General features: G+C 41.2%; 1 protein-coding gene across 2 annotated transcripts in view; it reads right to left on the reverse strand.

Moving 5' to 3' along the window:
- Positions 1-24091, reverse strand: part of osbp2b (oxysterol binding protein 2b) — a 53702-nt gene that overhangs the window by 3338 nt on the left and 26273 nt on the right. Inside the window, exons 1-12 of one of the 2 annotated variants that reach the window (XM_008276548.1) lie at positions 18647-18725; positions 15264-15514; positions 10406-10604; positions 8582-8702; positions 7964-8030; positions 7319-7471; positions 6092-6337; positions 5787-5907; positions 5020-5123; positions 3008-3103; positions 2488-2672; positions 2122-2342 (exon numbers count right to left, since the gene is read on the reverse strand). In XM_008276548.1, the coding sequence (XP_008274770.1) occupies positions 2122-2342; positions 2488-2672; positions 3008-3103; positions 5020-5123; positions 5787-5907; positions 6092-6337; positions 7319-7471; positions 7964-8030; positions 8582-8702; positions 10406-10604; positions 15264-15514; positions 18647-18671 (1789 nt within the window). In that variant the 5' untranslated portion in view covers positions 18672-18725. Of the gene's footprint in view, positions 1-2121; positions 2343-2487; positions 2673-3007; positions 3104-5019; positions 5124-5786; positions 5908-6091; positions 6338-7318; positions 7472-7963; positions 8031-8581; positions 8703-10405; positions 10605-15263; positions 15515-18646; positions 18726-24091 lie in introns of those variants that run through there. The other variant, XM_008276547.1, reaches the window with a different exon arrangement.

The raw sequence follows: 24091 nt of genomic DNA on the forward strand, positions 1-24091 counted from the left end.
GTGTGTGTGTGTGTGTGTGTGTGTGTGTGTGTGTGTGTGTGTGTTTGTGTGTAGGAGTGATGCACAACAGAGGGGTACAGGGCAACCCCCACTCACCAGAGTCATAATCACACTCTGACCATCAATAGAGGGAGGAAAAGAAAGACAAGTCATGGGTACATCGAATACAGTCTGGCCTACACACAACACACACACAGGAATGCCACCAGGATGAAGAGTTTCTGCTGAGGTCTGTGTAAAGATCAGACTTGGCTTTGATTACTGCTGGCTCTTCTTAGCTCTTTTAGCCCTGCTCTCTGACCTTTAATAACTCTTAAACTCTTCATTTATAACCATTAAACCCAATAAATGACAGATTTTATTTTCATAACTTAACCCTCTGAACCCCAAAACCCACCAGCGTGCTTGAAATGCATGTTATCTTTAAAGAATCACTACATTTATCAGAGTCAGAAAATATAAAAACTGTCGGCTCTTGAACTTATCATCTGTGACTTGATGTTCTGTTGAGGGAAACTTTACTTAATCTAAGCTTAGAATTGTGAGATTTCACCAAAATTATTTCATTTTTACATAAAATTACTATAAATTTTAAACAGTTTGTCAGATTTGTTGCGTGACAAAAATTCTGAGGCTTTTCTGCAGAACTGGGATGAACTGCAGGCTGTGTTTACACAGAGCAGATAGAGGACCAGTATGAAAGTGGTCTAAAGCATGGACAGTGCCAGAGTTGGAAAAAACACTGCACATCTTGGTTCCAGGTTTTTAAAATTTTTGTGAAAAGAAATAATCAAAGAACTTTCTATTAATTATCTTTTATGATATATACTGCATTAAAGAAGATGTTCAGTTCACTCTATTTCTAGTCATGGTTGACTTTACATAGCAGTTAAAAACGACCTCACAGTGAGTAGAAATGTGACAGAAGCAAAAACACGGCCGGAAGCTGCTCGGAGTTCAGAGGGTTAAAAGCTCCTACCAATTACTCCCTTTATGTACTGCTCTGGTGTTTCCTTCTTGATTGTTAATCCTAGTAACACACACATCTGTAGATCACCTGTAATGTCAAATACTGCATCATATAAATACTCACAAATATGTCAAGCTTTACTGCAGTAGAGTTGCAAAGAGGCGAGGACCAGTTGTTTCTAAAAGTGATTTTTCCTCACTATGAATTCTCATTTCAAACGTTTGTTTTTTTTGTTTTTTTTTTAAATTTTCCTTTAAGTTCTTCAATGCAGGTTTTAAAGAAGACACATCCAACTATCTCAGATGCCGGTAGGCTGGAAGGTATCACGTCTGTCCTGAGAAAGAAAGATCCTGCACACCGTTCTTACTCAACGGCGCAATTTATTGATCATGTTCGACATGAGAGTTTAAAAACAACTGTTCCGACAGTGATAAATAGATAATGTTCTGCATATTTTGACACTTTTCTATTGAGGAACTGTCTTTTCATAATTATATTGATAATATAATAATGCTCATATGATCAATAATTTGAGGTGAGCAAGAGCAGTGCGTGTGAATGTTCTTCAGTGTGGAAACACAGGAGTCTGCTAGATAGTTTAGGGATAATATAGATTGATAGCTTTTTTCAGAGATCAAGTTTTTAATCAGTTTAGGAAGGCATACACAGTAGCTTTATGTTATTTATGAGCTTTAGCTTCAAATGCTACAGAACATCTGCTAGTGTTGTGTGAGTCACTGTTGTAGCAAACAAAAAAACCCACAAATTACCAAAGAATCTAAAAGTGACTCAACGTTTTTCTTTTTACCTAAATGCTCCTCTGGTCATAGTTAATATCTCTCCTGGTGTATAGAAGCCTTGTATCTATTATTTTCAATCAAAGAATCAGACATTTTCTAATTCAGCAGCTTCTCTTTTGTGCTGATTATTTAACATTTTCAAATAAGTCTGCTGCAGCTGACACTTACCGCTGTCTAATCTGAAAACGACTGGCACTTTTACAGGAACCCCGCATGCATAAAGTAAGTTCTCCCACTTTGCAACTTTCTGCCCTCTATCTCCCTTCTTTCTTCCTTCTTTATCATTGCTCCTTATCTGTCTGTCTTCCACTCAGCTTCTCTCTGCCTATCAGACATCACGCTGTTTCATACCTTCATCTAGAGCGTCGGAGGCCTCGGCTTCCCTCCTCCTCCTCACAGCTCTTTGTTTCTCTTCTAGCCTCTGTTTTTCTGAGTTTGCTTCATCCCATCGCCCGTCCTCCATCAGCCTCTGGTCTGGCCTCAGACGGCTGTCGGTCTGTCCGATTCCTTCTTCCGGCTCATTCAGGGTCAGCGCCAGAGCTGAGAAGTAGTACATGTTCTCAGCATTCTCGCTGAGGAAGTAAGAGGAAATTGACAGTAGTTACACTGTGATGTTCTACAATCGATGATATTGATCGAACGCTGCAGTTATTACACAACGGCTATGACTCATATATTCTAATGCTGGGCCTTATGAGGCTGATGAGAGGAGCTTACGGGAGAGGGTACTTCTTCCACAGCAGTTTGGGGGACAGAGTCTGATAGACGGTCTTCTGCTTGCCCTCCGATCCACTGCCCCCTCGGCTGCTCTGAACGATCTTGGCACTCTCCATTTTTTCATCCCAAGTACCAGAGAGGATGTAGTGAGCCTGGCCCCCGCTGTCCGCCACCACACCCGTCACCTGGAAAAAGAAATCAGAAAATAAACTTACAGCATGGATACTAAAGGGAATGAAGAACACAAAACAAGTATTTCCCCCTCAGCAGAGCATTAGCAGATTTCCATTAACTAATCCCGAATTCACCACTGGAAAAGGCAGCACTGTCCCCCATATTTAAATCATCGTTGTTTTTTCAAAAGACTTTACTTCACTGAGATGTGACCCCATACGCTAAACTACGTAATATGTCTGTTGGTATTGTCCAGCAGGAGGCAGCATCATACAAACTAACCCCACACTGTATGACATCATGCCAAGGTTGGGTATCAACAAAGTGTGTAAAAGGAAGAAATTACCTTCCGTGGAACATCCCTGGAGAAATAACTGTAGGGAGAGAATTTGAGTTGGCAGGTCTCCTTGGTCCTGTGATTCACAATCTCAATATCCCCCGACTACACAAACAGAAAGAGAGAGAGAGAAGAGAAAATGATAGCATGTTGTACTATATAGCTAGTAAGCTTTACCATTTCCTGAGCTAAACAGGCCAGCAAAACTGAACGCTAAATAGTTACAGCAGGTTAATTAACAGTTAGATGCCATGATTTGACCTGAAGCTCAGCAGTGTGTATGCACTAAATCCCACTTTCTTTGGGCTTGTTCTATCTTAAATGTTCCCAAATCTTTTTTATTAATCAGGTTTTTGCTACAGTACAGGCAGGTATAGCAAGTGGAATATACATTAACACATAGTCATAGAGGGCTGCAAGGTGGCGCTGTAGTTAGCACCATTGCAAGAAGGCCACCGGTTCACATCCCAGTGAGGACACCCAGGATCTTTCTGCGTGGAGTTTGTATGTTTGCCATGCAGTGTGGGTTCTCTCTGGGTTCTCCAGCTTCCTCCCACATGATCCAAAAACATGTTGAGGTTAATTGGTGATTCTAAATTGTCCGTAGGTGTGAATGTGAGTGTGCTTGGTTGTCTGTCTCTAAGTGTAGCCCTGTGATAGACTGGTGACCTGTCCAGGGTGTCCCCTGCCTTCACCCTAAGTCAGCTGGGATAGACTCCAGACCCTCTACGACCCTAGTGAGGATTAAGTGGTGTATAGATAATGGATGGATGGACATCGTCATAGATTAAAAATGTGTTTTCAAGTGCTTTAAAGGAAGCATGAAGATTTTTTGACGACTTTGCACCTTGCACTGGGCCGTACCTCTCAAGTCTATTGTTTGACCTGTTTTTGTAGCATCTGACGACCATAAAATAAAAATCCTAAGGATGGTCACCATGTGAATTTGTTCTTTTTTAAGTTTCAGATCATGATGTTTATTAATCATATATTCACAGTCAGTACCCACGTAGATCATCTTGTCTCTTTTCAGTTGCTGTACTATTGACATTGATGCCAGCTGGTAAATTGGCCAAAAGTAGAGGAAACAGTAGGACAACAGTTTCTGTAGTTTAGTACGGAGTTGTTTGGCTGACCTTGTTCTGCACTGGAGGGTAGCAGAGTGGCAGACCAATGTACAGAGACGGTGAAAGTAGTGAAGGGAGAAGGTAAAACAATAGACAGTAAAAATCAATAAGTATTGGTGAGATTTTTTTTTTTCTCAGTGGATAAACTAAAGTTAGAAGTAGGACGCAGAGGCAGTGTTAATTGTTTCATTAGGCTAGTATCTTAAATTTACACAACAGCAGCAAATATAATCATAATCGCTTATTTAGACGTATCTCAAAAATTTAAATTACAGAAAAAGATCACAATCTTTACGATAGGTAGAAAATTTTGTTCAACCGTAACCTGACGCACATTGTGCAGGGTATTTGTGACTACTAATCAATATTAACAACTTATTATATTTTTGTTTTAATAATTCAAAGCCGATATTCTAACTGATACAATCTCAGGTCTTCTTTCAAGATTACATGCAAACACCAACACTCATTGACAGATTGATTCGACAGACTCATGAGTGAGAAAGGAGAGAGAAAAAAGAAAAAAAGGTTGTGTGAAAAAAGCCAGAAATACACTTCCAAAGAACATGCAGACACAATTCTCAGACAGACACATGTGAAGTCTGCTCCTCCCCTATATAACTGGGCCATCGCACACAAAGACGAGGCTGTTATTTCAGGGTGTTATTAGAGATCAAAGCTAAAGATAAATCCCCAAGGATCGTGAAGCTCCTTATTCATGTGCTGTAAGGCTTGGCTCTGATTCCCTTCTTCCCAACACTCTACTCTGCTGGTCTGTACAACAGTCTTCTGCATCATCGGAGGAGAGGATGGAAGGTCGGGGGTATAAAGACAAATTCCTGGGTTTGGAGCTGTGAAAGAGTGATTGCCAATGAGAAGTACTCATAAACCGACCTGGTCAATCCACAGCTTGCCCACAATGATGTTGTGCACTGTGGAGGTGACCTTTCTCCACACATAGTGGTTCCCACTGGCGTGGAACTGCAGGTGAATGGCACCTGGGGACAGACAGGGACAAAAGACTGTCAGTGAAAATCACAGCTGCACTATGCGGTTGCAGACCTTGAAGCGATGCGCTAGATTATGGGTTTGATAATGCAATTCTAAATTTGTGATCAATTCTACCGGCAGCAGCTGAAAAACATATAATCTAACACATTCATGCTCTGTGCACAGGCAGCACATTGTCACCTACGTCCAATGTGACCTACCCCAGAAGATTTACAACATATATTTCCCTATAAACGCTTCACACTTAAGAGTTTTTTCTATTACATGGAACGTGATAGGGGCATATAACAGAGAGTGAGAGGAGTCAGATAAATACCACTGCCTCCCTTGGCTGGACCTGCACCTAGAAAATCTCTCATTTATCTGAGCCAACAGACCGCTGCTCTTCGCTCTCCCAGCGCAATATAGAGCTCCCTTTATACCCATATTTATGTATGTGTCAAAGGGGTCATAAAACCCTCCTGATTCATTTTCACACCCTTTCCTCTGGCTTCAGATTGTGTGGCAGGCAGAATCAGTTGTATAATACTCTCAAGCGGGGTGTGGAGTCTTCCTCGACTTTCTTCTGCTGCTTTGTTCAATTTGCACAGCGGAGCCGTTATTTACACATATAGTTTGTTAGCTTCCCAGGCGAATTTAAAGCATCTTACCCAGAGGCATTATGGAGAGGTATTTTCCACGGAACTTGCTGGCGATAGTGATTTCCTGCCACAAGGTCCAGCCTTTTTGGGAAATCACATGATGCGCAGCTGCTGGGGGGTGATGGCTCACCTGAGAGGAGGTATTGACACAAAGGATAAGCATGATACGGCAAGTGTGTTCATATAATCAGAAAACACATATCAGCTTGTTTGAAGGACACAGTCTGACTTTGTGTACCTCGGTTTGTGTGTCTAATGTGTGCGAGCACATCAGGGAGTGTGTAAGCAGAATCTCCCTGTGGCTACGCCGTTACCTGCTCACACAGCGAGCGATAGCCAAACTCCTCCCGGCGATCGAGCTCGTAGGTCTCGCCCAGGAGGGGGTTGAAGGGCTTGGCTGTCCGGTGGACCGTGGTGGAGTAGGAGGAGACGGAGAAGGCAGCGACCAGGCACATCTGCTCCAGGGAGGAGTCACAGCGTGCCGCCTTGTCTAAGAGCTCATGATACTCCAGGTCCTCAGTGAGACGCTGCAGCATCGACAGAGGCTCATTGAAGTTTACCTGAAGGAAAGAGAAAGCATTAGAAACTCTTAAGATATAGTAAAGATATAGTATAAAAAGTATTCACTCCTCTTGGAAGTTGTACCTATTTATTGCTTTTCAACATTGAATCCTGATCAACATACTTTGGCTTGTTTTTGACAAGAATTTACAAAATAGACTCTTTTATGTCAAAGTAAACAACGATTTTTACAAAGTAATGTCAATTATTTAAAAATATAAAACAAATTCTCAATTAGATTGAGGTCCGGGCTCTGACTTGGATACTCCAGAACATTGTCCTTGTTGTCTTTGTTCATTTCTGGCACCAACTGGCTGCATTTGTGTTAAATTAAGCTCCATCCATCCATTATCGATACACCGCTTAATCCTCACTAGGGTCACGGAGGGCTGGAGTCTATCCCAGCTGACTGAGGGTGAAGGCAGGCGACACCCTGGACAGGTCACCAGTCTATCACAGGGCTACACTTAGAGACAGACAACCAAGCACACTCACATTCACACCTACGGACAATTTAGAATCACCAATTAACCTCAACATGTTTTTGGACTATGTGGGAGGAAGCTGGAGAACCCAGAGAGAACCCACACTGCACGGGGAGAACATGCAAACTCCACGCAGAAAGATCCCGGGTGTCCTCACCGGGACGCGAACCGCCAACTTTCTTGCTGCGAGGCAACGATGCTACCCACCGCTCCACCTTGCAGCCCCGTTAAATTAGGTAAATCACTTTAAATAGGGTGAATACTTATGCAATCAGTTTTAGATTTATAATTAACTGACACTAATTTGTAAAAAATCTGCTTTCACTTTAACACGAAAGAGCCTTTTTTGGGAGGTAAATTCTTCTCCAAAAAGCCAAACAGAATTGACCATGACTCAGTGTTGACAGCAATAAAACTTTTTATAGGCACAGTGTAACTCACACAGAGTTATGTGAACCTGTCAGCATGAAGAAGGACCACACCTCGTATACTTACAGGCATGGGGATTTTAGAGAGCTCCTTGCCGATGCAGTTCTTCATGATGCTCCACAAATTGAGGGAGTAGTTGGGCTTGTCTGGGATATGAGTTCGCCTCTGTCTGCGGGGCTGCAGCTCCTTTCCTGACACATCATTACAGCTTGGAGACATCTGGAATTAGAGGAGGGGGAGAACGGATGGGTATACAAGTTTGAGAAAGTATTTCCAACTTCATGGACAGCTTGGCAGAATATCACCAGACACAGTGACAGACCGAGAGAAAGACAAGCGGAGGGGAGAGAAGACACAGATGTGTGAAAGAGAAGAAGCAGCACGAGAGTGTTGAGGGGAAAAAAGAACAGATGTCGGACTGGTAATTAAGATTTAGAGGAGTGATGCAATTGTATGTCTTCGGCACCACAGGGGTGACAACGAGACCGCAGGAAACACAGACAAAGCCTGTGTGTGTCTGTCTGTTAGCAAGGGGTGGATGCAGGACAGGAGTGGAGGCTTGTGAAAACAGCAAGTGAAGACGTATAAATAAATCAATGAGGTGAGAACTTCGCAGCGGCACAGACACTTCTATATTGATATTACAAAAGTCAGCAGTGCTCACAAACGTCGGTCCTATTAGTCAGACCTGTTAGGAAAACAGCCACTTACATGGTTGTCCTGGTTCCAGTCGCTGGGCTGGCCTCCGCTCGCTCCACTTAAATTACTCTGAGATCGCCTGGAACAGAATGAAAACAGTTTTTACAATGAGCGCTGGACGCAATCATAAACTAAATGCCCCTCTCTGTCTTGTTTTCCCCCTCACACACACACACACATGCAATACAAACACAGCACTCGTAGGCGAGGAAAGAGATTGCTGGGTATTGCAGATGAACGCTGTGTAACAGTTTCCATCAGTCTTAATGGAGCTACTAGAGTTGAGGGATGTATTGCAAGAGACAAAAGCAGAAACTGGTTTACTTGTCTGCAGGAGAGTCGACAGGTCTTGTGGTATTTTTACTTGCATAACACAGAGTGAACAAATCTGACAGCGTTCAGGAGTAAGGGACATGCAATGTTAAACTGTCACACCACGAGCCATCAACGCAGCCTTGTTCAGCTGTCAGCCAATGTCAAACTCACAATTCTTACAAATAGGAGCATGCGCGGCAATTGGTTTATGCCGTTCTTCTTGTTAACCTTTTCCTCGTTTCTGCATGTTTCAGTGAACACATAACAACATGTTTTAAGGAGTATGGACCACATGGATCCCTGTGTGACACTGACCTGTGCTGCGTGTTCTCACTGGCAGTCACTGTGATGAACGCAGGGGAGTCCTCCATGGCATCAAAGTATTCAGTATCTTCATCTTCATCACTTGCTTCTTCTTTGCGCGACCTCTCACTCCCTTCAGTTGGGACATATACATTTGTGAGTCCATACAGACATTACGCAAAACAACCTCATGGCGGTGAGTTCGTATTCTACAAAGTTCAGGAGGAGGAGCGTGTAATCACAAACCCATGGCGATTAATCAAGGAATAATCAGCTTAGTTAAATTGGCAATGTTCCTGCTGGTTAACTAGCCCGAATGATGCAAGTTCCTCGGGGTGTGCTTCTCATATTTTGCATCCAAAAATTCAACACTCAGTGCGATCAGTGGTCCATTATGTCTATAAACTCGCTTTCTACAGAGAGGCACAAATCCTTATAATCATGTAATCATAGTGCTTCTAATGAAAAGTGATTCTATTAAAGGAGGAGACAGAATGATTGCTACTTACTAACGGTCCGTAGTACGAATGTATTTTAAACGCAGATTTGCATTTGCTGCAAGCTATGGGTGAACTGCTTCCCAAATAAATACTACATGGAGACAAGATTATCTTCACTATTCTGCTCCCATGAACACTCAAAATGTTTATTTTTAGCTTAACTTATTTAAAAGAAAACATTCCAATCTCTCTGCCAAATTTTGTCCATACATTGGCTACATACCAGCAAATCCTCTCACTTGAACAACAGTGCAGGCTGTTTTTCGATGTCTCTTCTGAAAGCATACTTATGTATCGACAACTAAATCAACTTATATTGCCTTTAATGAACTTTAAGGGGATTAACACTGGTTGACAGAAGGGTAAGAAACTCAAACCATGTTTTAAGCTCCTATTACAGACAGCAAAAACCCTTTTCATACAGCCTGGTTGCATCGCTGTTCTGTGTGTAAGCTTTGGGGATGGAATGGGGGGTTTATTGTTGTTGTGCCTTTAAGCTGGATGCAGGAAAGATGGTGGAAAAAGACGGGATGCACCACACTAAACATCACGTCACACCTCTTGACTTCAGAACGCTGTCACGCTATCTGAAAGCACACACTGGGGCGGCATTGTGCCAGCTTGTTTGGTTCAAGGTAAATGAGCAAACGCGACATAATGAGGGAGTCTTATTCACGGCATTGTAGCCCAATCTTTTTGCGAAAGGGACCAGAGCGGGATGACACTAAATGAAGGGGAAAGAGATGCAACATGGGCCCACAGCTGGGATGTTAGTGTTTGTGGATGCCGCCCTAATCTTCAGCTTTAAAACCAAAGTTTTAATATTAAAGTCTATCAACCGTATCTTTCTCTCTGTGAGTTTAAACTGTAATATATGAAAGTTACGCTGATTTGGTGTGGAATGTTTTAGGTCATTTGCTTAAAGGAAAGTCTTACACTGACAGTAAAGGCATGTGGTCATTAATATCAATGGGTTTCTCCTTGTTGAAGGTGCAAATGCATGTGCAAACACTCAGGAGATTTGAAACATGGCTTTAGAGGAATCATCATGAGGTCACTAAAATCATGAAGTTTCATGGATTGATATTTTGGTTATAGACAAACAAACAACTATATGAAAACTGTATATATTGACTGACAGAGGAGACTGCAAGGCATACAGTTCTTGGTTAAGGTATTTAGCATCTGTAACTTAACTATCATCCAATCCAAACCTTCTGACATGTGAGGAGAGTCTATAATATTAAGCCTGAGGCTACACATGACTTTCCACCAGTGAAATGAGGTCCACACTGAGGCCAACAAGAGTAAGTAACACACAGACAGTCAGTCTCACCCTTGTTGGTGGTCGGGGCACTGGGTGTGCTGGAAACAAGCGTGGGTGCTTCTCTCCACGCTCGCTCCAGGCTGTTATGCTGCTTGGCTAGCTGCTCAATGGTCTCCTCTAGGTGGGTACGCTGCTCTCGCTCATACTGCAGTGCCCGCTGCCATCTCCGACTGTGAGTCTCAGCTAGGTCCAAGAAGTCTCGACACGCCTTGGGGAACACATGCACACAAGCACATAATCACACAGACAGCAGTGAAACTTTCCAAAATATACACCCTTAAAAAAAAAAGAAAAAAAAAGCATCCTTTAAGATTCTCAACAGGGTATAAATTAACTTCCACTGACAGCTTAAATTCTTGCATTATAAATAACTCCAGTAAGCTTGGAAGTGAGGACAGTCAGGGCTCCTAACTGCAGTTGCGTCATGAGGACTTAAATAAAAGATCTTTAAAAACATGAAAATGAAATAAATTGATAATATAATTTTTCCTGGCAGCTGGCAACAATATGAGAGTGCATTGGGATGGAAAAGGGTGCAAAGACATTTGCATCAATCACTGTAATCAAGGTCGTTTATCATCACTGTTTCGAGCAGTCATCAATATGTTAATTAGCTGTCTGCCGAGCATTTACTGGATCTCCCCGCTGTGTCAAACGCTCCTCTGAGCAAACTGTAAACATAGAAAACATCCGTGACTGATGAACTACAGTTTTAAACCTCTGACTGTGTGGCAGGCTATATTTGAGTCAAGAGGGGGCATCGTTGTTGCTTCTCTGCTTTGACTGCCGAGACAAAGAGGTTACGTCAGATCACACATACATTACATGTCAGCACTTGTTGGCACTGCATCGTACGCCTGACAGCTTTGCTTCATAGTGGGCTCAAAGGTCGATGAACCTAAATAACACCTCTCAGCTGCTCAACATACATGATAAAAATGTCATGTGATTGTCACCGAGCTGTCACATGGAAGGCCTCCAGAGGTTTTTAGCATTTTGTGGAGTCTTGTCAAAGTTGCTTCCCACCAAACTGTATCAGCACATGATTACGTACATACGGTCTATGGTCATTTGCAGCAAATGTTTCTTTGGTTCCACGGCCAGAGGGGCTGTGGAGACTTTGCTGGAATCACTTAGATAAATATGTGGCTTAAGGCTGAGAGCTGGAGGGACAAAAGTGTCACACAGCTCAAATAATCTCTGTTCTCCGTCTGGTGAGGGAGCAGTCAGGATGTAAAGTAGCACCTTTAGGCAGCGGAAAGAGAAACAAGTAGACAGTAACACTTGATTCTTTCCTTGATCTGTCGAAAAAAATAAAAATAAATGCAGCCCTGTATCTGTATCCCTGCCTCACATGCACACAGAAACACACAATGTTACACTGTTAGCTGCCACTGTATACAATTTAAAGGCTGATATGTTCTTGCTTTATTTCACAAGACACGTGATAATATTATAATAAATATGCATAAAGAGTCAGTTAATTTAGAGCTACAACTAACAAGTGTTGTTTCTTAATTTCTCCAATACATATTAGGACTACAAGATGTTAAAAGATTTTTTAAAAATGCTAAATTTTCTCGAACTAACAGTGACAGACTCAAAGACATTCGGTTTAATATGACTTAAGACCAAGAAAGCAGGTAATCCACAGTAATGCAATGGAATAAGAGAAATATTTTTCCATTTATGCTACAAAAATTACAAGTTATTAAGTGACTATTGATTAACTATTGATTAATTGTTTCAGCTCTATAGTCATTAAGTTAAGTTCATGGTTCTAATAAAATACGCTGTTTGAATATTTAACCACAACTGCTAACTTTTATATTTTTACCTTTAGTGAGTGTAACATAGTAAAGAACATAACTATTTTACAATAACTTGCTGTGATGTGAAATCCTCATTATTATCATTATTATTAACAGCAAGCTTTCATGCAGCATGTTTGATAACTTAATCCATTATTTCAGGTTCCTAAATGAGGGGCAATTTCTACGTATCTTCTAAACACAATGCAGTCATGCAATCATCATAAATGCACTTAAGATTATTTTTAAGCATTTAGGTTAACTGGAAAAGCACAGAAGACACAGACATGGTTTAATATCTTAATGTTGTTGAAAAAAAAAGAGTTAAGCCTCTCTACAGTAATACCACATGTCATTAAATTCCAAAAGTGAAGTTACCGCACCATCAGTAATAAGTTTAAAACAACCAAGTTGGTAACGCTTTGTAATAACTATCCGTTATAACTAGTTAATAGATCATTTGCAAACTGTTAATTAGTGAGTTATTAACCACTTGTTAAGTGTTTGTTAATAATTTGTTGATGATTTATAACGATGCCTTATAGATAGTTAATAAACCATTTACAAACTGTTAGTTAATGAGTTATAAATAACTTGTTAACTGCATATTAATGATTTACAGCCATACCTTATAAACCAGTCATAGATCATGAACAAGCCATTAGTGAATTACTTACTAATGACTTGTTAAGTATCAGTTAATAGTTTATATATGTTATTGGGACGTTATTCTAAAGTTGGTAATTGATCTGTGAAGAGATGTTATTCTAGGAGTAATAACAATTTAGAAATACGAGTATTATAACGGTGCAGTATCATTAGAATACAACAAATATCATATCAGAAACTACAAATTTGTTCCACATTTTGTGTGGCAGTAATTACAACATTTTACAACTAAAAACTCATAAGACTCTATTCCAATTCGTCTCTTACCTTAAACAGTCTTGGATGAACTCTCTATACATGAATGCCTAAGCGTCAATTTAAATGTCAAGTGCATGTGACGTGGTGGTCCGCTTCCTCACACACAACCATGATATGAAACTCACGCACCCACTTAAAAAAAGTTTGCCAGTTCCACTTTTTAAATGCTGACTCTCGGGTCCACACGCAGACCGCATGTGACTTCCGTAACTAGGAAGACGGGGTTGATAAAGGCTAAACAAGTGAATGGGTTTGCAGGAGTGGATGTGTCAGTAGGAGTTGGCATGAACAGTCATCAGTGTCAGATTTAAGGTGCCGGTGACCTCCGCAGAATGAACGACGTAGCAAAAAATAAAGTGAACTTGAGTAAAGTTTCATGTGATTAAACCATACTAACCAAAAGTGGTAGGTGTGTACATACATGCGTTCACAAACAGGCAAATGTGCCTTTGGAGTCAGTGGCACACTTGAGAAGTGAGGTCACCGGTGAATGAACTGGAGTGCAACCCGCTCCCCAGACCCGGCTCAAATCACCGGGAACATGCAGTGAGGTCTTTTCATTATGGCCTCCTGCTCCTCTCTGCCCTGTTCCCTCTATACATGTATACTCCCAGTTTCTTTGGTAATGCAACACGTACAGTTATATTTAAAAGCAAAGAACAATTCTTCACAGGAGCTGAGCACAAACCAAAAACGACATATCTTGCACCGCTAACTGCTTCGAGAAAGCCATTTACAAGACTAAAAAAGTACTCCGGGGAGTTTGCAGCAGCATTTCTTTCTCATTAGAAGCACCTTCTTGGCAAACCAAATGGCATTTTAATGAGTTAGGCAGTCCATAAGGGTCTATTTTATTGCTTGTCCAGTAAGTTTAATTTTCCTCCACCAATTAATAAAAAAAAAGATGACAAGGGCTTCATCATTTTGAGCAATGGCCTTTCACATAATTTAAGCGTGACCTCGACTTAAAGCTTTTTCTTATCATGAAACTATGGTTCAAATCTCTTAACAACCTGTACTAACACCTGCTTATATTGGAATTAATAGACTCTTACTACCTAAATTAACACATATTTGTGCCAAAATCATTTCAGCCTAAACACAACTAAGTCTGACTTAGTTACCGTTACCCCTAACAACCACGCATACAACAAAAAGAGCTGCAAAGTATGTCAGACATGCATTAAAGCCAAAATTAACAATCCCTAAGATAAAAGCCACTGAGACAAGCAGGAAGAAAGACAAACCTTGTGTGATTGTCTGGCTTTAGTCAGAGCAGGTCTGTCTGTCTAACTGTAGTCCAGAAGGCTCTGACATTCCTCACCAAGCAGGGAGGGTCCAGGGTTTGAGAGGAGGGGGGGAGCAGGGGCTATTCCTGTCACCTCCCACCCACTATCATATCTCGTATCAGGACCTCAACCCTCACTGTACTCTCATCCACTACTAACGTACTGTAAAGCCCATGCTATTTATCCATGAGGAAAGTGGAACAGGGCCAGTTAGAGCAGAGCACTGCATAGTCCAGGAGTAGTAATCAGATCCTAGATTTGATGATAATTAAAAATCAGGTCATGTTTGTTGTTGTGTTTTGTTCAATCAGGCTGATAGGGAAAACATCTGGTAAACCTTAAACTATTTTATCCTCTATAAGAGTCTCCTTATTCCCCAGCTTTCCTTATTCCAAGCAATAATTTAAGGGTAGAGATAAAAGTTTGTTGTACACCTTTGAGGAGAATTTGTTCATGTGTATTATTGTGGCCTATCCGAAAAACAGCAGAGATATGATATTTTAAACAATAAATAGATTCCTTTAATGAAGCCATTACCATTTCCATCTCGCAGCTTAATTTTGTCCATTTGTCCATTTTTAAACATCAGAGATTGTTACGTTTAAGTAGGTTTAACAGGATTTAGTGAGGTGTAAAACTGCCTGTCTAAACCTGCGGTCTCCCCGCCTGCGGCCAAGTGGCTCTCGTTTAACATGCTACACTGTGAAGTGATCTCATCTCTCATCACTCACATCCACTGGCATTCTTGTCACATTGATCATGCCAAAGCATGCGGGAGACAAATCAGTCGCTGCCCACTGCTGCTGCATCTTGTTTGGCTGCTCTGTCCCGGCTACTTACATTGATCATAGCATTGGAGGTGATGCGGAAGAGAGTGGCTCGCTCGTTGACTGCCTTGATCTTCTCTCCTCCCTCCACGGGGACTTTCAGGCCTTCGAGTTCACTCAGGGAACGCTGCAGGGCCGCCCCATGCTTGGCGATCAGGTCATTGCACGTGCTGAGGTCATCGAGCTTGCTGACAAGTATCTTCAGGGTGCCCTGGATCTCGCTACGGTCCGACTGCGATGTGGGCTCCTCGTCCCCTGAGTCATCTGCAGGAGAGAGGTCAGAGGTCATGTAAGAGTGGAGATAAACAGAGGGAAACCCTGCACTGATATGCATTAAAAAAAGACACATTTACCTGCATATAGCTGATATGCATTAAAAAAAGACACATTTACCTGCATATAGCTGATATACAAAATAAGAGAACACCCTCCATTGTAAAAAAAACAATTCTTTCCATTAGAGATGCTTGAACTTAATTTGCAACAATTATGTAATTCCTCCAGTGATCTCTGCTCTATTACTAGAGATGCACGATATATCGGTGACCACATCGGTATCGGCCAATATTCGTGTTTTTTCCCATGTATTGGTATCGATCCGATGAACAAATTTAGCCGATGTAAAACACCGATGACTGTCTAACATCAGCGCCTTCGTCTCTACATTTGATATTGCTGCTATTTCACAGACGTTTTTACTTAAATGCTCCTGGACTTGAATGTTAAATATGTAAAAATATGTTTAACTTTTGTTATGTAATAAAGAAGACTATGTGGTCTAATTTGGAATGGGCTTCTTTTGAATAGTTTTCACATTTTTTTTGATATGAACAAAAATTGAATATCGACATCGGTAATATCGGTAATATCGGTTATCGGCGATATCAAAAATCTCAATATCGGATATCGGTTTCGGCCAGAAATGTTAATATCGTGCATCTCTATCTATTACCCAACTAACTTATTACAAACACTAAAAAAACAGACCATTGTAGTGTTACTTGATAAAGATGTCAGAAACCAATGTTCTACTATATAATTCTCATTTTGGAAGCATATTTCTCATTAAATGATAAAAAAAGACAAACCATTTACCAGTGACTTGTTCCAATCATGCAATTAGTATGAATTGGGCTGCCATTCCTCTGATTTGCAGATGTTGAACTATAAGACTGTGACGTACTAAATCTGATGACAGAAATCCCAAGAATCTGATCGAATGTAAGCTGCATGAGGCCTTTTAATACAGACAGCGTGTCCGTACCGTGAGCCTTTGCCGCAGCAGCTGCTTTTGCCTATGATGTCACTAAAGAGAGGTTACTCAAGGTTAAACAGAACATACGAGAACAGTGTTGCAGTGTCAGCTCTATATCACTCACACACACGCTGAGCAGAAGCCCACACACACATACACAGAAAGACAGAAATACACCAGGGGTAAGACCCAGGTTCAAAAACTGCCTGGTGACACCGTGACAGGAACAAATCCAAAAAGAAAGCAGAACTACGCATCTTCACAAGTGGGATGGATGTGTGAGCGAGCTTTCTAGAACAACAAACTCTTGCATGATGGAATTTAGCAGGATGTTTCAGCTCTTATTTGACAGTTGATTGAGAAGAGGAAACGAGGGGAGAGAGTAGTGGTATGACATTTAACAAAGGTCTGTGGCCATTAAGAAAGTTTTGTGGTTATGTGGCATGCTGCATAACTAGGCGCTCCATTAAGAAGGAGAAAAAAAACACCAGAAAACCTCTTTAAATCAAGACACATATATATTTAAATCTGAATTTACGTACAAAATCATTACCCACATATTGCAAAAGCATCTGGATGTTTCTATTTTAACAAATCAAAACAAGCCCATATGTTGGGGATAAATCAAAAGGACCAATTTCAGTGCCAGTGTCCTTGTTCTTGGCACATTATGGCATGTTGACAGCGATAACAACCACACAAGAGGAGTGACATATAATATTACTGCTCCTGCTAAAGCTTAGAAAACACATGACAAGGTGCAATGAACTGGAAGGAGGAGGAGGAGGAGGAGGAGGAGGAGGAGAGGCAGGACGACACACGAAAAAAGAAGGAAAAAGAGGACAAGCACAAGGACACTGTTTATCTCGACGTGGAAAATATATTCCTGTAACAGCGAGGTTAAAAGTTTGAGAGAGGAGAGAAAGTCTTCCCACCCTCTAATCCACCCTGCTGACCCTCTAATGCTCTAATGTCTGGAAAGTGCTGTTCTGCTGCCTTCTACATCGCAGCATGCAAAGTATGCTTTGTCACACTGAAAAGGTCTGTTATGTAGCTGATAGGAGAGACTGTCACAGTGTTGGTGAGAGGCAGCGTCACAGCAACACTTTCTCCTGAGAACATGGCAGCTGGCTGTGACCTCGCAGTGAATAGACTATCACCTCTGTCAAACCTATTTACACCATGCAAGCATAACATGGATCTCCGCCTGGGGGATGGTGATTGCCTGGCAGTCTTATGCTTACATCATGTACTGAGTTCAGATTTGACCGGGACCTTTGGAGCGTCCGGCAGCGCTGGGAAACAAGCAGTGACATATTCACACTCAACTAATCCAGCTAATTGTGGACATCCAAAAGCCAGGCTCCAATTACAGTGTTTTTGTGCAGCACACTCAATTATAATGTAGACAGATTCTTATTTGTGTTTTTAAGTCCTATTGCAAGAATTTAGCACATAGAAACTTTTCAATAAGTTTCAATTGACCAGCTAACTTAACAGAATGATAACAAAGACAGATGTGGCTAATAAAAATATTACAAAGTTAAGAATTTGATAATCTCATCGGTCAAATAACAGATTTTTAGACACGCTACCCATAGGGCTCAACCAGAAAAAATGTCTCAACAAACAATGCAAGAATGAATCCTAATGACTTTGGTAATCACCTGACTTTTCATCTCGTGCCAGCATGAGGTTGACATTTGTCTTTTTAAGTTAAATGTCACCGCCTCTGTTGAATGAAGTGCCACGTTTGAATATTCAAGTTCCTGTGACTTCTTAAAGCCACAAAAACTCATATTTTTAAATTTCCTCAGCAGTTTGGTTTATGTCCAAGCATCTGTGAAAGTATCATCAGCCTCTGTGCGTTTAGTGCTTATGGTAACACAGTTATATTAACATCACATTATGCTGCACAACAAACTAAACCCTCACTGAGCCAGCAGCATGGCCTCTTCACTTGTCTCTTAACACATCTTTGGCATTTCTGCAATTTGTCGTTACTTATAGGTGCCGTATCCCCTCACTTTAGCAACCACACAACTTGAGCCGGTGGATTTTTTGAAAGTCCACAGTATAGCGTCAGCAGTGTTGCTCATACACCGATGTCAAAACAAGGGAAGAATATAAAAATCTCTCACCATGTTTGAATTCCTGGGCATCCATTTTCACCCAAAGGTAAAACTTCAGCCAGTAAGACGCAGCACACACACAGGTCACAGAGCTCTAACCTCTGAGGTACTGTGTAAACATGCTGAACAGGCTTTCAGAGAAACAGAACTGTCTGGCCATTAGAAAGGAGAGACAAAAACAGTCCAGCCAAAGGTCAGCCCTGCAGCCGTACAGCAGCAACAAAACCGAAAGGAAGCCTGGATTAGAAAATGACACCAGCATGTACCCATTACCGGACAGAAATAGAGGACGAATCAAATTACACTGAATTTCGGTAAAATCGCTGCAGAGAAAAGCAGGTGAGGAAAATGAAAACGCTGACGACGTCGAGTCGGAGGAATGTCTTGAGAATGTGTCGAGAGACAGCAGTGCAAACGAAAGCAGTGAAAAGAGGTGAGCTGAGAAAGCTAAAGAGCAAGTTCAGGGAGAGTCGGAGGATAATGAAATAAGCTTTAAATTGATATAGCGTGACTATGGCAGAGCGGCTTTCAACAGATAAGTTAGTTGGTGAGTTGGTGTAATTTTAAACTTCCTCCCACAAGGCAACAATTAGCCTGTGGAAAACAATATTTGATTTATTAAATTTGTATCTGAGCACCAGTTTAAAATTAGTCACACAAAAGAGTCTCACATTCTACAGAATGAGTAAGGACAAGTTTTGTGTTATTTTATTGTTTGAACACATAAATATACTTATCGATTTCAGTGTTTATTTGGTTTCTTTACAGTGAACAGAAAGTAAATAAATAGGTGGAGACAGTAAAAATAAAGACAGCTGACTGTCCTTACGCTAAATTTGTAGAATAAATAGAAAAGCATATCTCAGCTGAAAGTGTCAATCTTGAAAAATCTTTACTTAAATAAATGTCTTTTGCCGGATGAGTTAACACACTAGCGTTTGAGCCCACGGCCCACTGCTTGAAGTATTGCAATATTTATATATTTGCAGTATGGGTGTCTGTGGTGACATTCAGGGAAAATGCTGTACTAAGTTACTGCTCATGTAAATCAAACATCTGCGGCATTTACTGGCGAGAAATGCCAAAGCGGTCACAGGAAATGTGACGTGTTTGTCAGTAAGCTTCGCATTTATTGTCAACGTTCATCAAAAATGCATCAACAAAACAAGACAGCAGTCATTTTCGTCAGTTTTCAACACCGGATCAGTTTGAAATACTGCAGGGAGTCGTGTTACATAAAGATCTGTTCGATGACAAGCTGCAGGCGACGGGCTGAACACCTCCAACTTGTCAGCAAGGTAATCAACCTGGTGTTTGCAGACTTATGTTATGTGCAGAATAGATCACAGCAGCACACAGAGGGTTGTAAAAAGGCAAACTATTGCCCCTTTATCCTGATTAAAACAACAATCATTTCCTTTGCTGCCTCCAGAAATCTTGACAGAATCTACCAGAACTAAAATCTGAGTTCGCCACTTTAAATTTGAACGTACATTACTGGTCGTGGCTAATTATTACAACTTTTAATTTTGAACAGTTATTGTCAAGTCAAGCCAATTAGTGCACCGTTTTTCAAAGGCCAAAACACAGTGGATTAGATTCACTCCTCTAGTTTCCAATCAGTGGTAACCAAAGTTTGTACATCACACATGAACAAAAAACACTAATTAGGGAACTTTTTTACAAACAGACTTAGGCCATTGTTATACAGAATAAATGTTATAACTCACAAACCCCTTTGGAGACAGTAATGTCTGATGTTAAAGCTGATATTTCATGGACCAAGGAAAGGTTTGTTGAGAGGCGACACTACAGTACGGCTGTTAAAAGCACAGCGGAATCTATCTCAGCTTTAATTTTCTTCAAAATCTCAGAAGTTCTACTTAAGTAAAGAGCAGAAGAACAAAGACTGACCCAGAGTAGCATCCTCAATTAAATTAAACAAAAACATGAGACTATCTTCTGTTCTGACGGAAAACCAAGGTTACTGAATGGCAAGGACACCACTGACGCAGCTACAGTAAACTCAGCCTAACGCTCTGCCTCACATCCACATCTGAAAGTGTGAAATTACATAGTAGTGATTGAATAATATCAGGATCATTTCAGAGCTGCTGTGAGGAAGAAAAAAAAACAAAACAGGAAGAAGCACAGGACAGGAGAGACAGCACGGAGAGCACTGAGCACATTTTAAACACCAGTGGATTGACTGATTGGGGGTAATTGTTTCACATGTTAAAGTACAGTTGAGACATTTCAGAGTGAACTGAAATGCTAAGCAAAGATGTTTCCAGAACTGCAGTGAAGCCTTGCTCATATTATTCACCCTCATTCTGCCAATGAGTTCAGCAGCTCTAAGTGATGCCACTTAAAAATAAACTGTCACATGTACCGAGGCATATTTGTTTAGAAGGGACTCTGCTTACAGCGCGTCGTCTGCAAAACCCATTCTCTCTCCAAAACTGCATTGAAACAAATTGTGAGCAGCAAGAACACAGGTTTTTGGCTATCGGCTCCTCTCTGTTAACAGGCTGCACCTCCACGGAGAAAGCAGGACACAAAGCTTTCTTCAAAGTATGTCAGAAATGGCCTTTCAGGAATGTCCCGTCCGTTCACGGAGTCAGATCCATTTCGCACTGACAAAATGTCAAGCACCACCGGACAAGTTTGAACACTGCAGAAGCAAACAGTTTAGGATGCCTACGCGTATTTTATCAACTAGACAATCGCTCACACCTGAAATAACAGGTGAACAGTGGTTTTTACAAAGCACGTGTCAATAAATAGCCTATCTATGCTCTCTGTGCCTCAGTGTTCCCGCCTCAGCCGGCCCCTAACGTCTCCAGCCCCTTTCCTCGCAGCAGCAGATGTAGACGGATAGCTTCTCGTCGCGGAGTCGATGCCATGAGGCAAGGCCACGAGCCCATTACCACCCCAGTCATGCCTCAAGGGCGGAATACCTCCCGTCCCTCCCCCACAGTCTCCCACCTCGAAGAACACCCTGCATCAACATAAATGCAAGTCCATTTCCAGTTTCTAGCAGCTACTCCTGCATCCCCCGTCTCAGATAATGAAATTTACAGAAATGTTTCAGGCAAGCTGAGACACAAGAGGTCACAACTCATCAAATCACAACATCTCAGCACACAAGCACACGTCCTTCTTGCTCCTCAACATGTGCACAACCTCTCTTGTCCTTCACTCCATCCTGACTGTCCATCTCAGCGTTGAGCACAAAAGTGTTGAGCGAGTCGAAAAGGGAGAAAGCCTGAGAACAGGCGGTGGGAGTACGTAATTGGGCGAGCTGTAGTCTGCTATCTCACTGTCAGGGCTCGTCTCTCTGCCTGTCCCTAAGGACGGGCTGTCAGATCAGTGGAGCCAGGCCTCCGGCTGACAAGACATCACCCCGTGGCAGAAAGACGAGCACGTCGAGAACATGGGAGAAATGTACTACCCCTCAGGATTTAAACATACTGCTCGCCCTAATTAGAGGGGACAATAGTTTCAGAAAATCAAGAATATATATATCAGGTTTTTTTTTGCAGTGTAGAGCTTATTGTTATTTCTACTATTTGTTACAGCTTTACATATATTTACTCGTCACAATCACCAGAGAGCTGCAGACTGGAGTGAATGAAAAAGCCTGCAGCGTGGCCATGAGGCAGTTTTACTTTACCTCAACGTAGTCACATTTGATTTTGGCTCAACATTTTTTTTTTGTCCAAATTGTCTTTTTTTCCCCTGAAAATAGTTCAGCAGTATATGTATTTATTCTTAGAGTTATATTTCATGACTAAATCTTTTTCACCTCCCACGCGATGAATTTAAACTGTGGTTACATAAAGGTGTGAGAAAAAACAGCCATATTTACATTAAGAAAGCATGTAGGAAGAAAGCATGTAGATGTATAAACCACGCACAGTGATTGGTAGAGAAGTTTCTCATCCTTGAAAATTTGACTGATTCGGTCTGGACTTCTGCAGGTCAGCAGAGTATTTGCAAAGAACACACCTTTGAAATCATTTTTTTGAAGTCCCTGGATAGATTTTTTTTGCAAGTTTGGGATTCTAATAAGGGGGCTGTAAAGTGTTTCACAACAGCAGATAGTTTTATGATCCAAGACAATACGTAATGTACAGTATAATGTGGTGTTAGCTAAGAAAATCAGTTTGATTGGCATTCTTTGGCTTTAACCAAACAGGAATGCAGTAAAAAGATTAGCCCAAATAAATAAATACTATTCTTTATCAGTTTTAAAATTAATTTGAGGGCACAGATTTTTGTTTTTGCATACATACACCAATCAGTCCCAGCAATCAAACTGGGGACTGCCTGATTGTCAGTCTAGTTGAATATTAGGTCCAATATTCAGCCTTTTTCTGATGATCAGAATCAGATATTTCCTAAACTGATTCCCAATAATTTAAAAAAAAAAAAGTAAAAATAAAAAAAATTAAATGGTGCTACTTTATGCACTTTATGGGCTCTAATGCAGTCAATGTGATTTCAATTACCTGATTGGTTACACACCAACCAATTAATCAACACTGACAGAGGAAATACTAAAAGTTTCTCTCTTAACTCAAAAAAAGTAAATCTCAAAAAACGTTTGTGCTAAATTTTTTCATTTCATTCATTTTTGCATCAAATGCATACCAGTTTCAAACACTGGTTGTCTGTGTCTCTGATTATTAAAAATTAGCACCAGTATCGGCCCTAAAGAAACCATATTGATCAATGCTAAATTAAAGCCATCTGTATTGTGTAACCATGCTACCAAAACAGCCCTGACCTGTCGGACCATAAGCAGCTGGCAGTGGGCCCTGTGGTTGTGGGTGGGGCCCCTGTGAACGGGAATTGCTCCAATGCATCCAATGAATGCTCGATCAGATTGGGATGTGGGGAGTTTGGAGGCTGGATCAATGCAGTGGGCTATTTGTTGTGTTCTCCAAGTTGTTCCTGTGCAGGTTTTGCAGTGGGGTGGGGAGCATTGTTGTGCTGAGGAACTCTGCTGCCGTTGGGTGTGTGTTTCGTTTGGAACTCTGTTTAGAGCAGTTAGAGTGACATCCACATGAATACCAGGAAGGTTTCCCAGCAGAACACTGCATTGGAGGAAAAGATGATCAATGTTGTACACTTCACCGGTCATTGGTTGTAATGATGTGGCTGATGAGTGTAACCCCAATTGTGATACTCTTTTTTTTTTTTTTTATCAGTATAGAAATAAACCCTGATGCTTATCATGATATTGATTTCAACTAGCCAGCCTTAATGCACATGCAGTCTACAGACCACAGTGTTTCCAGCATAGAGAGAGTTAACAGCAAAGAGATGTGGCGATGACTGTTTTGCAGGTGACTATTCTGATGGAGTGTGAATGAGAAAAGGAAGAAATGAGAAGTATATCAGAAAAAGAAGAGAAAACAAGCTAGATGAAGAGCGAGGATGCGTCCC

Source organism: Stegastes partitus, unplaced genomic scaffold (assembly GCF_000690725.1).
Source record: "Stegastes partitus isolate 25-593 unplaced genomic scaffold, Stegastes_partitus-1.0.2 Scaffold77, whole genome shotgun sequence".
NCBI lineage: Eukaryota > Metazoa > Chordata > Actinopteri > Pomacentridae > Stegastes > Stegastes partitus.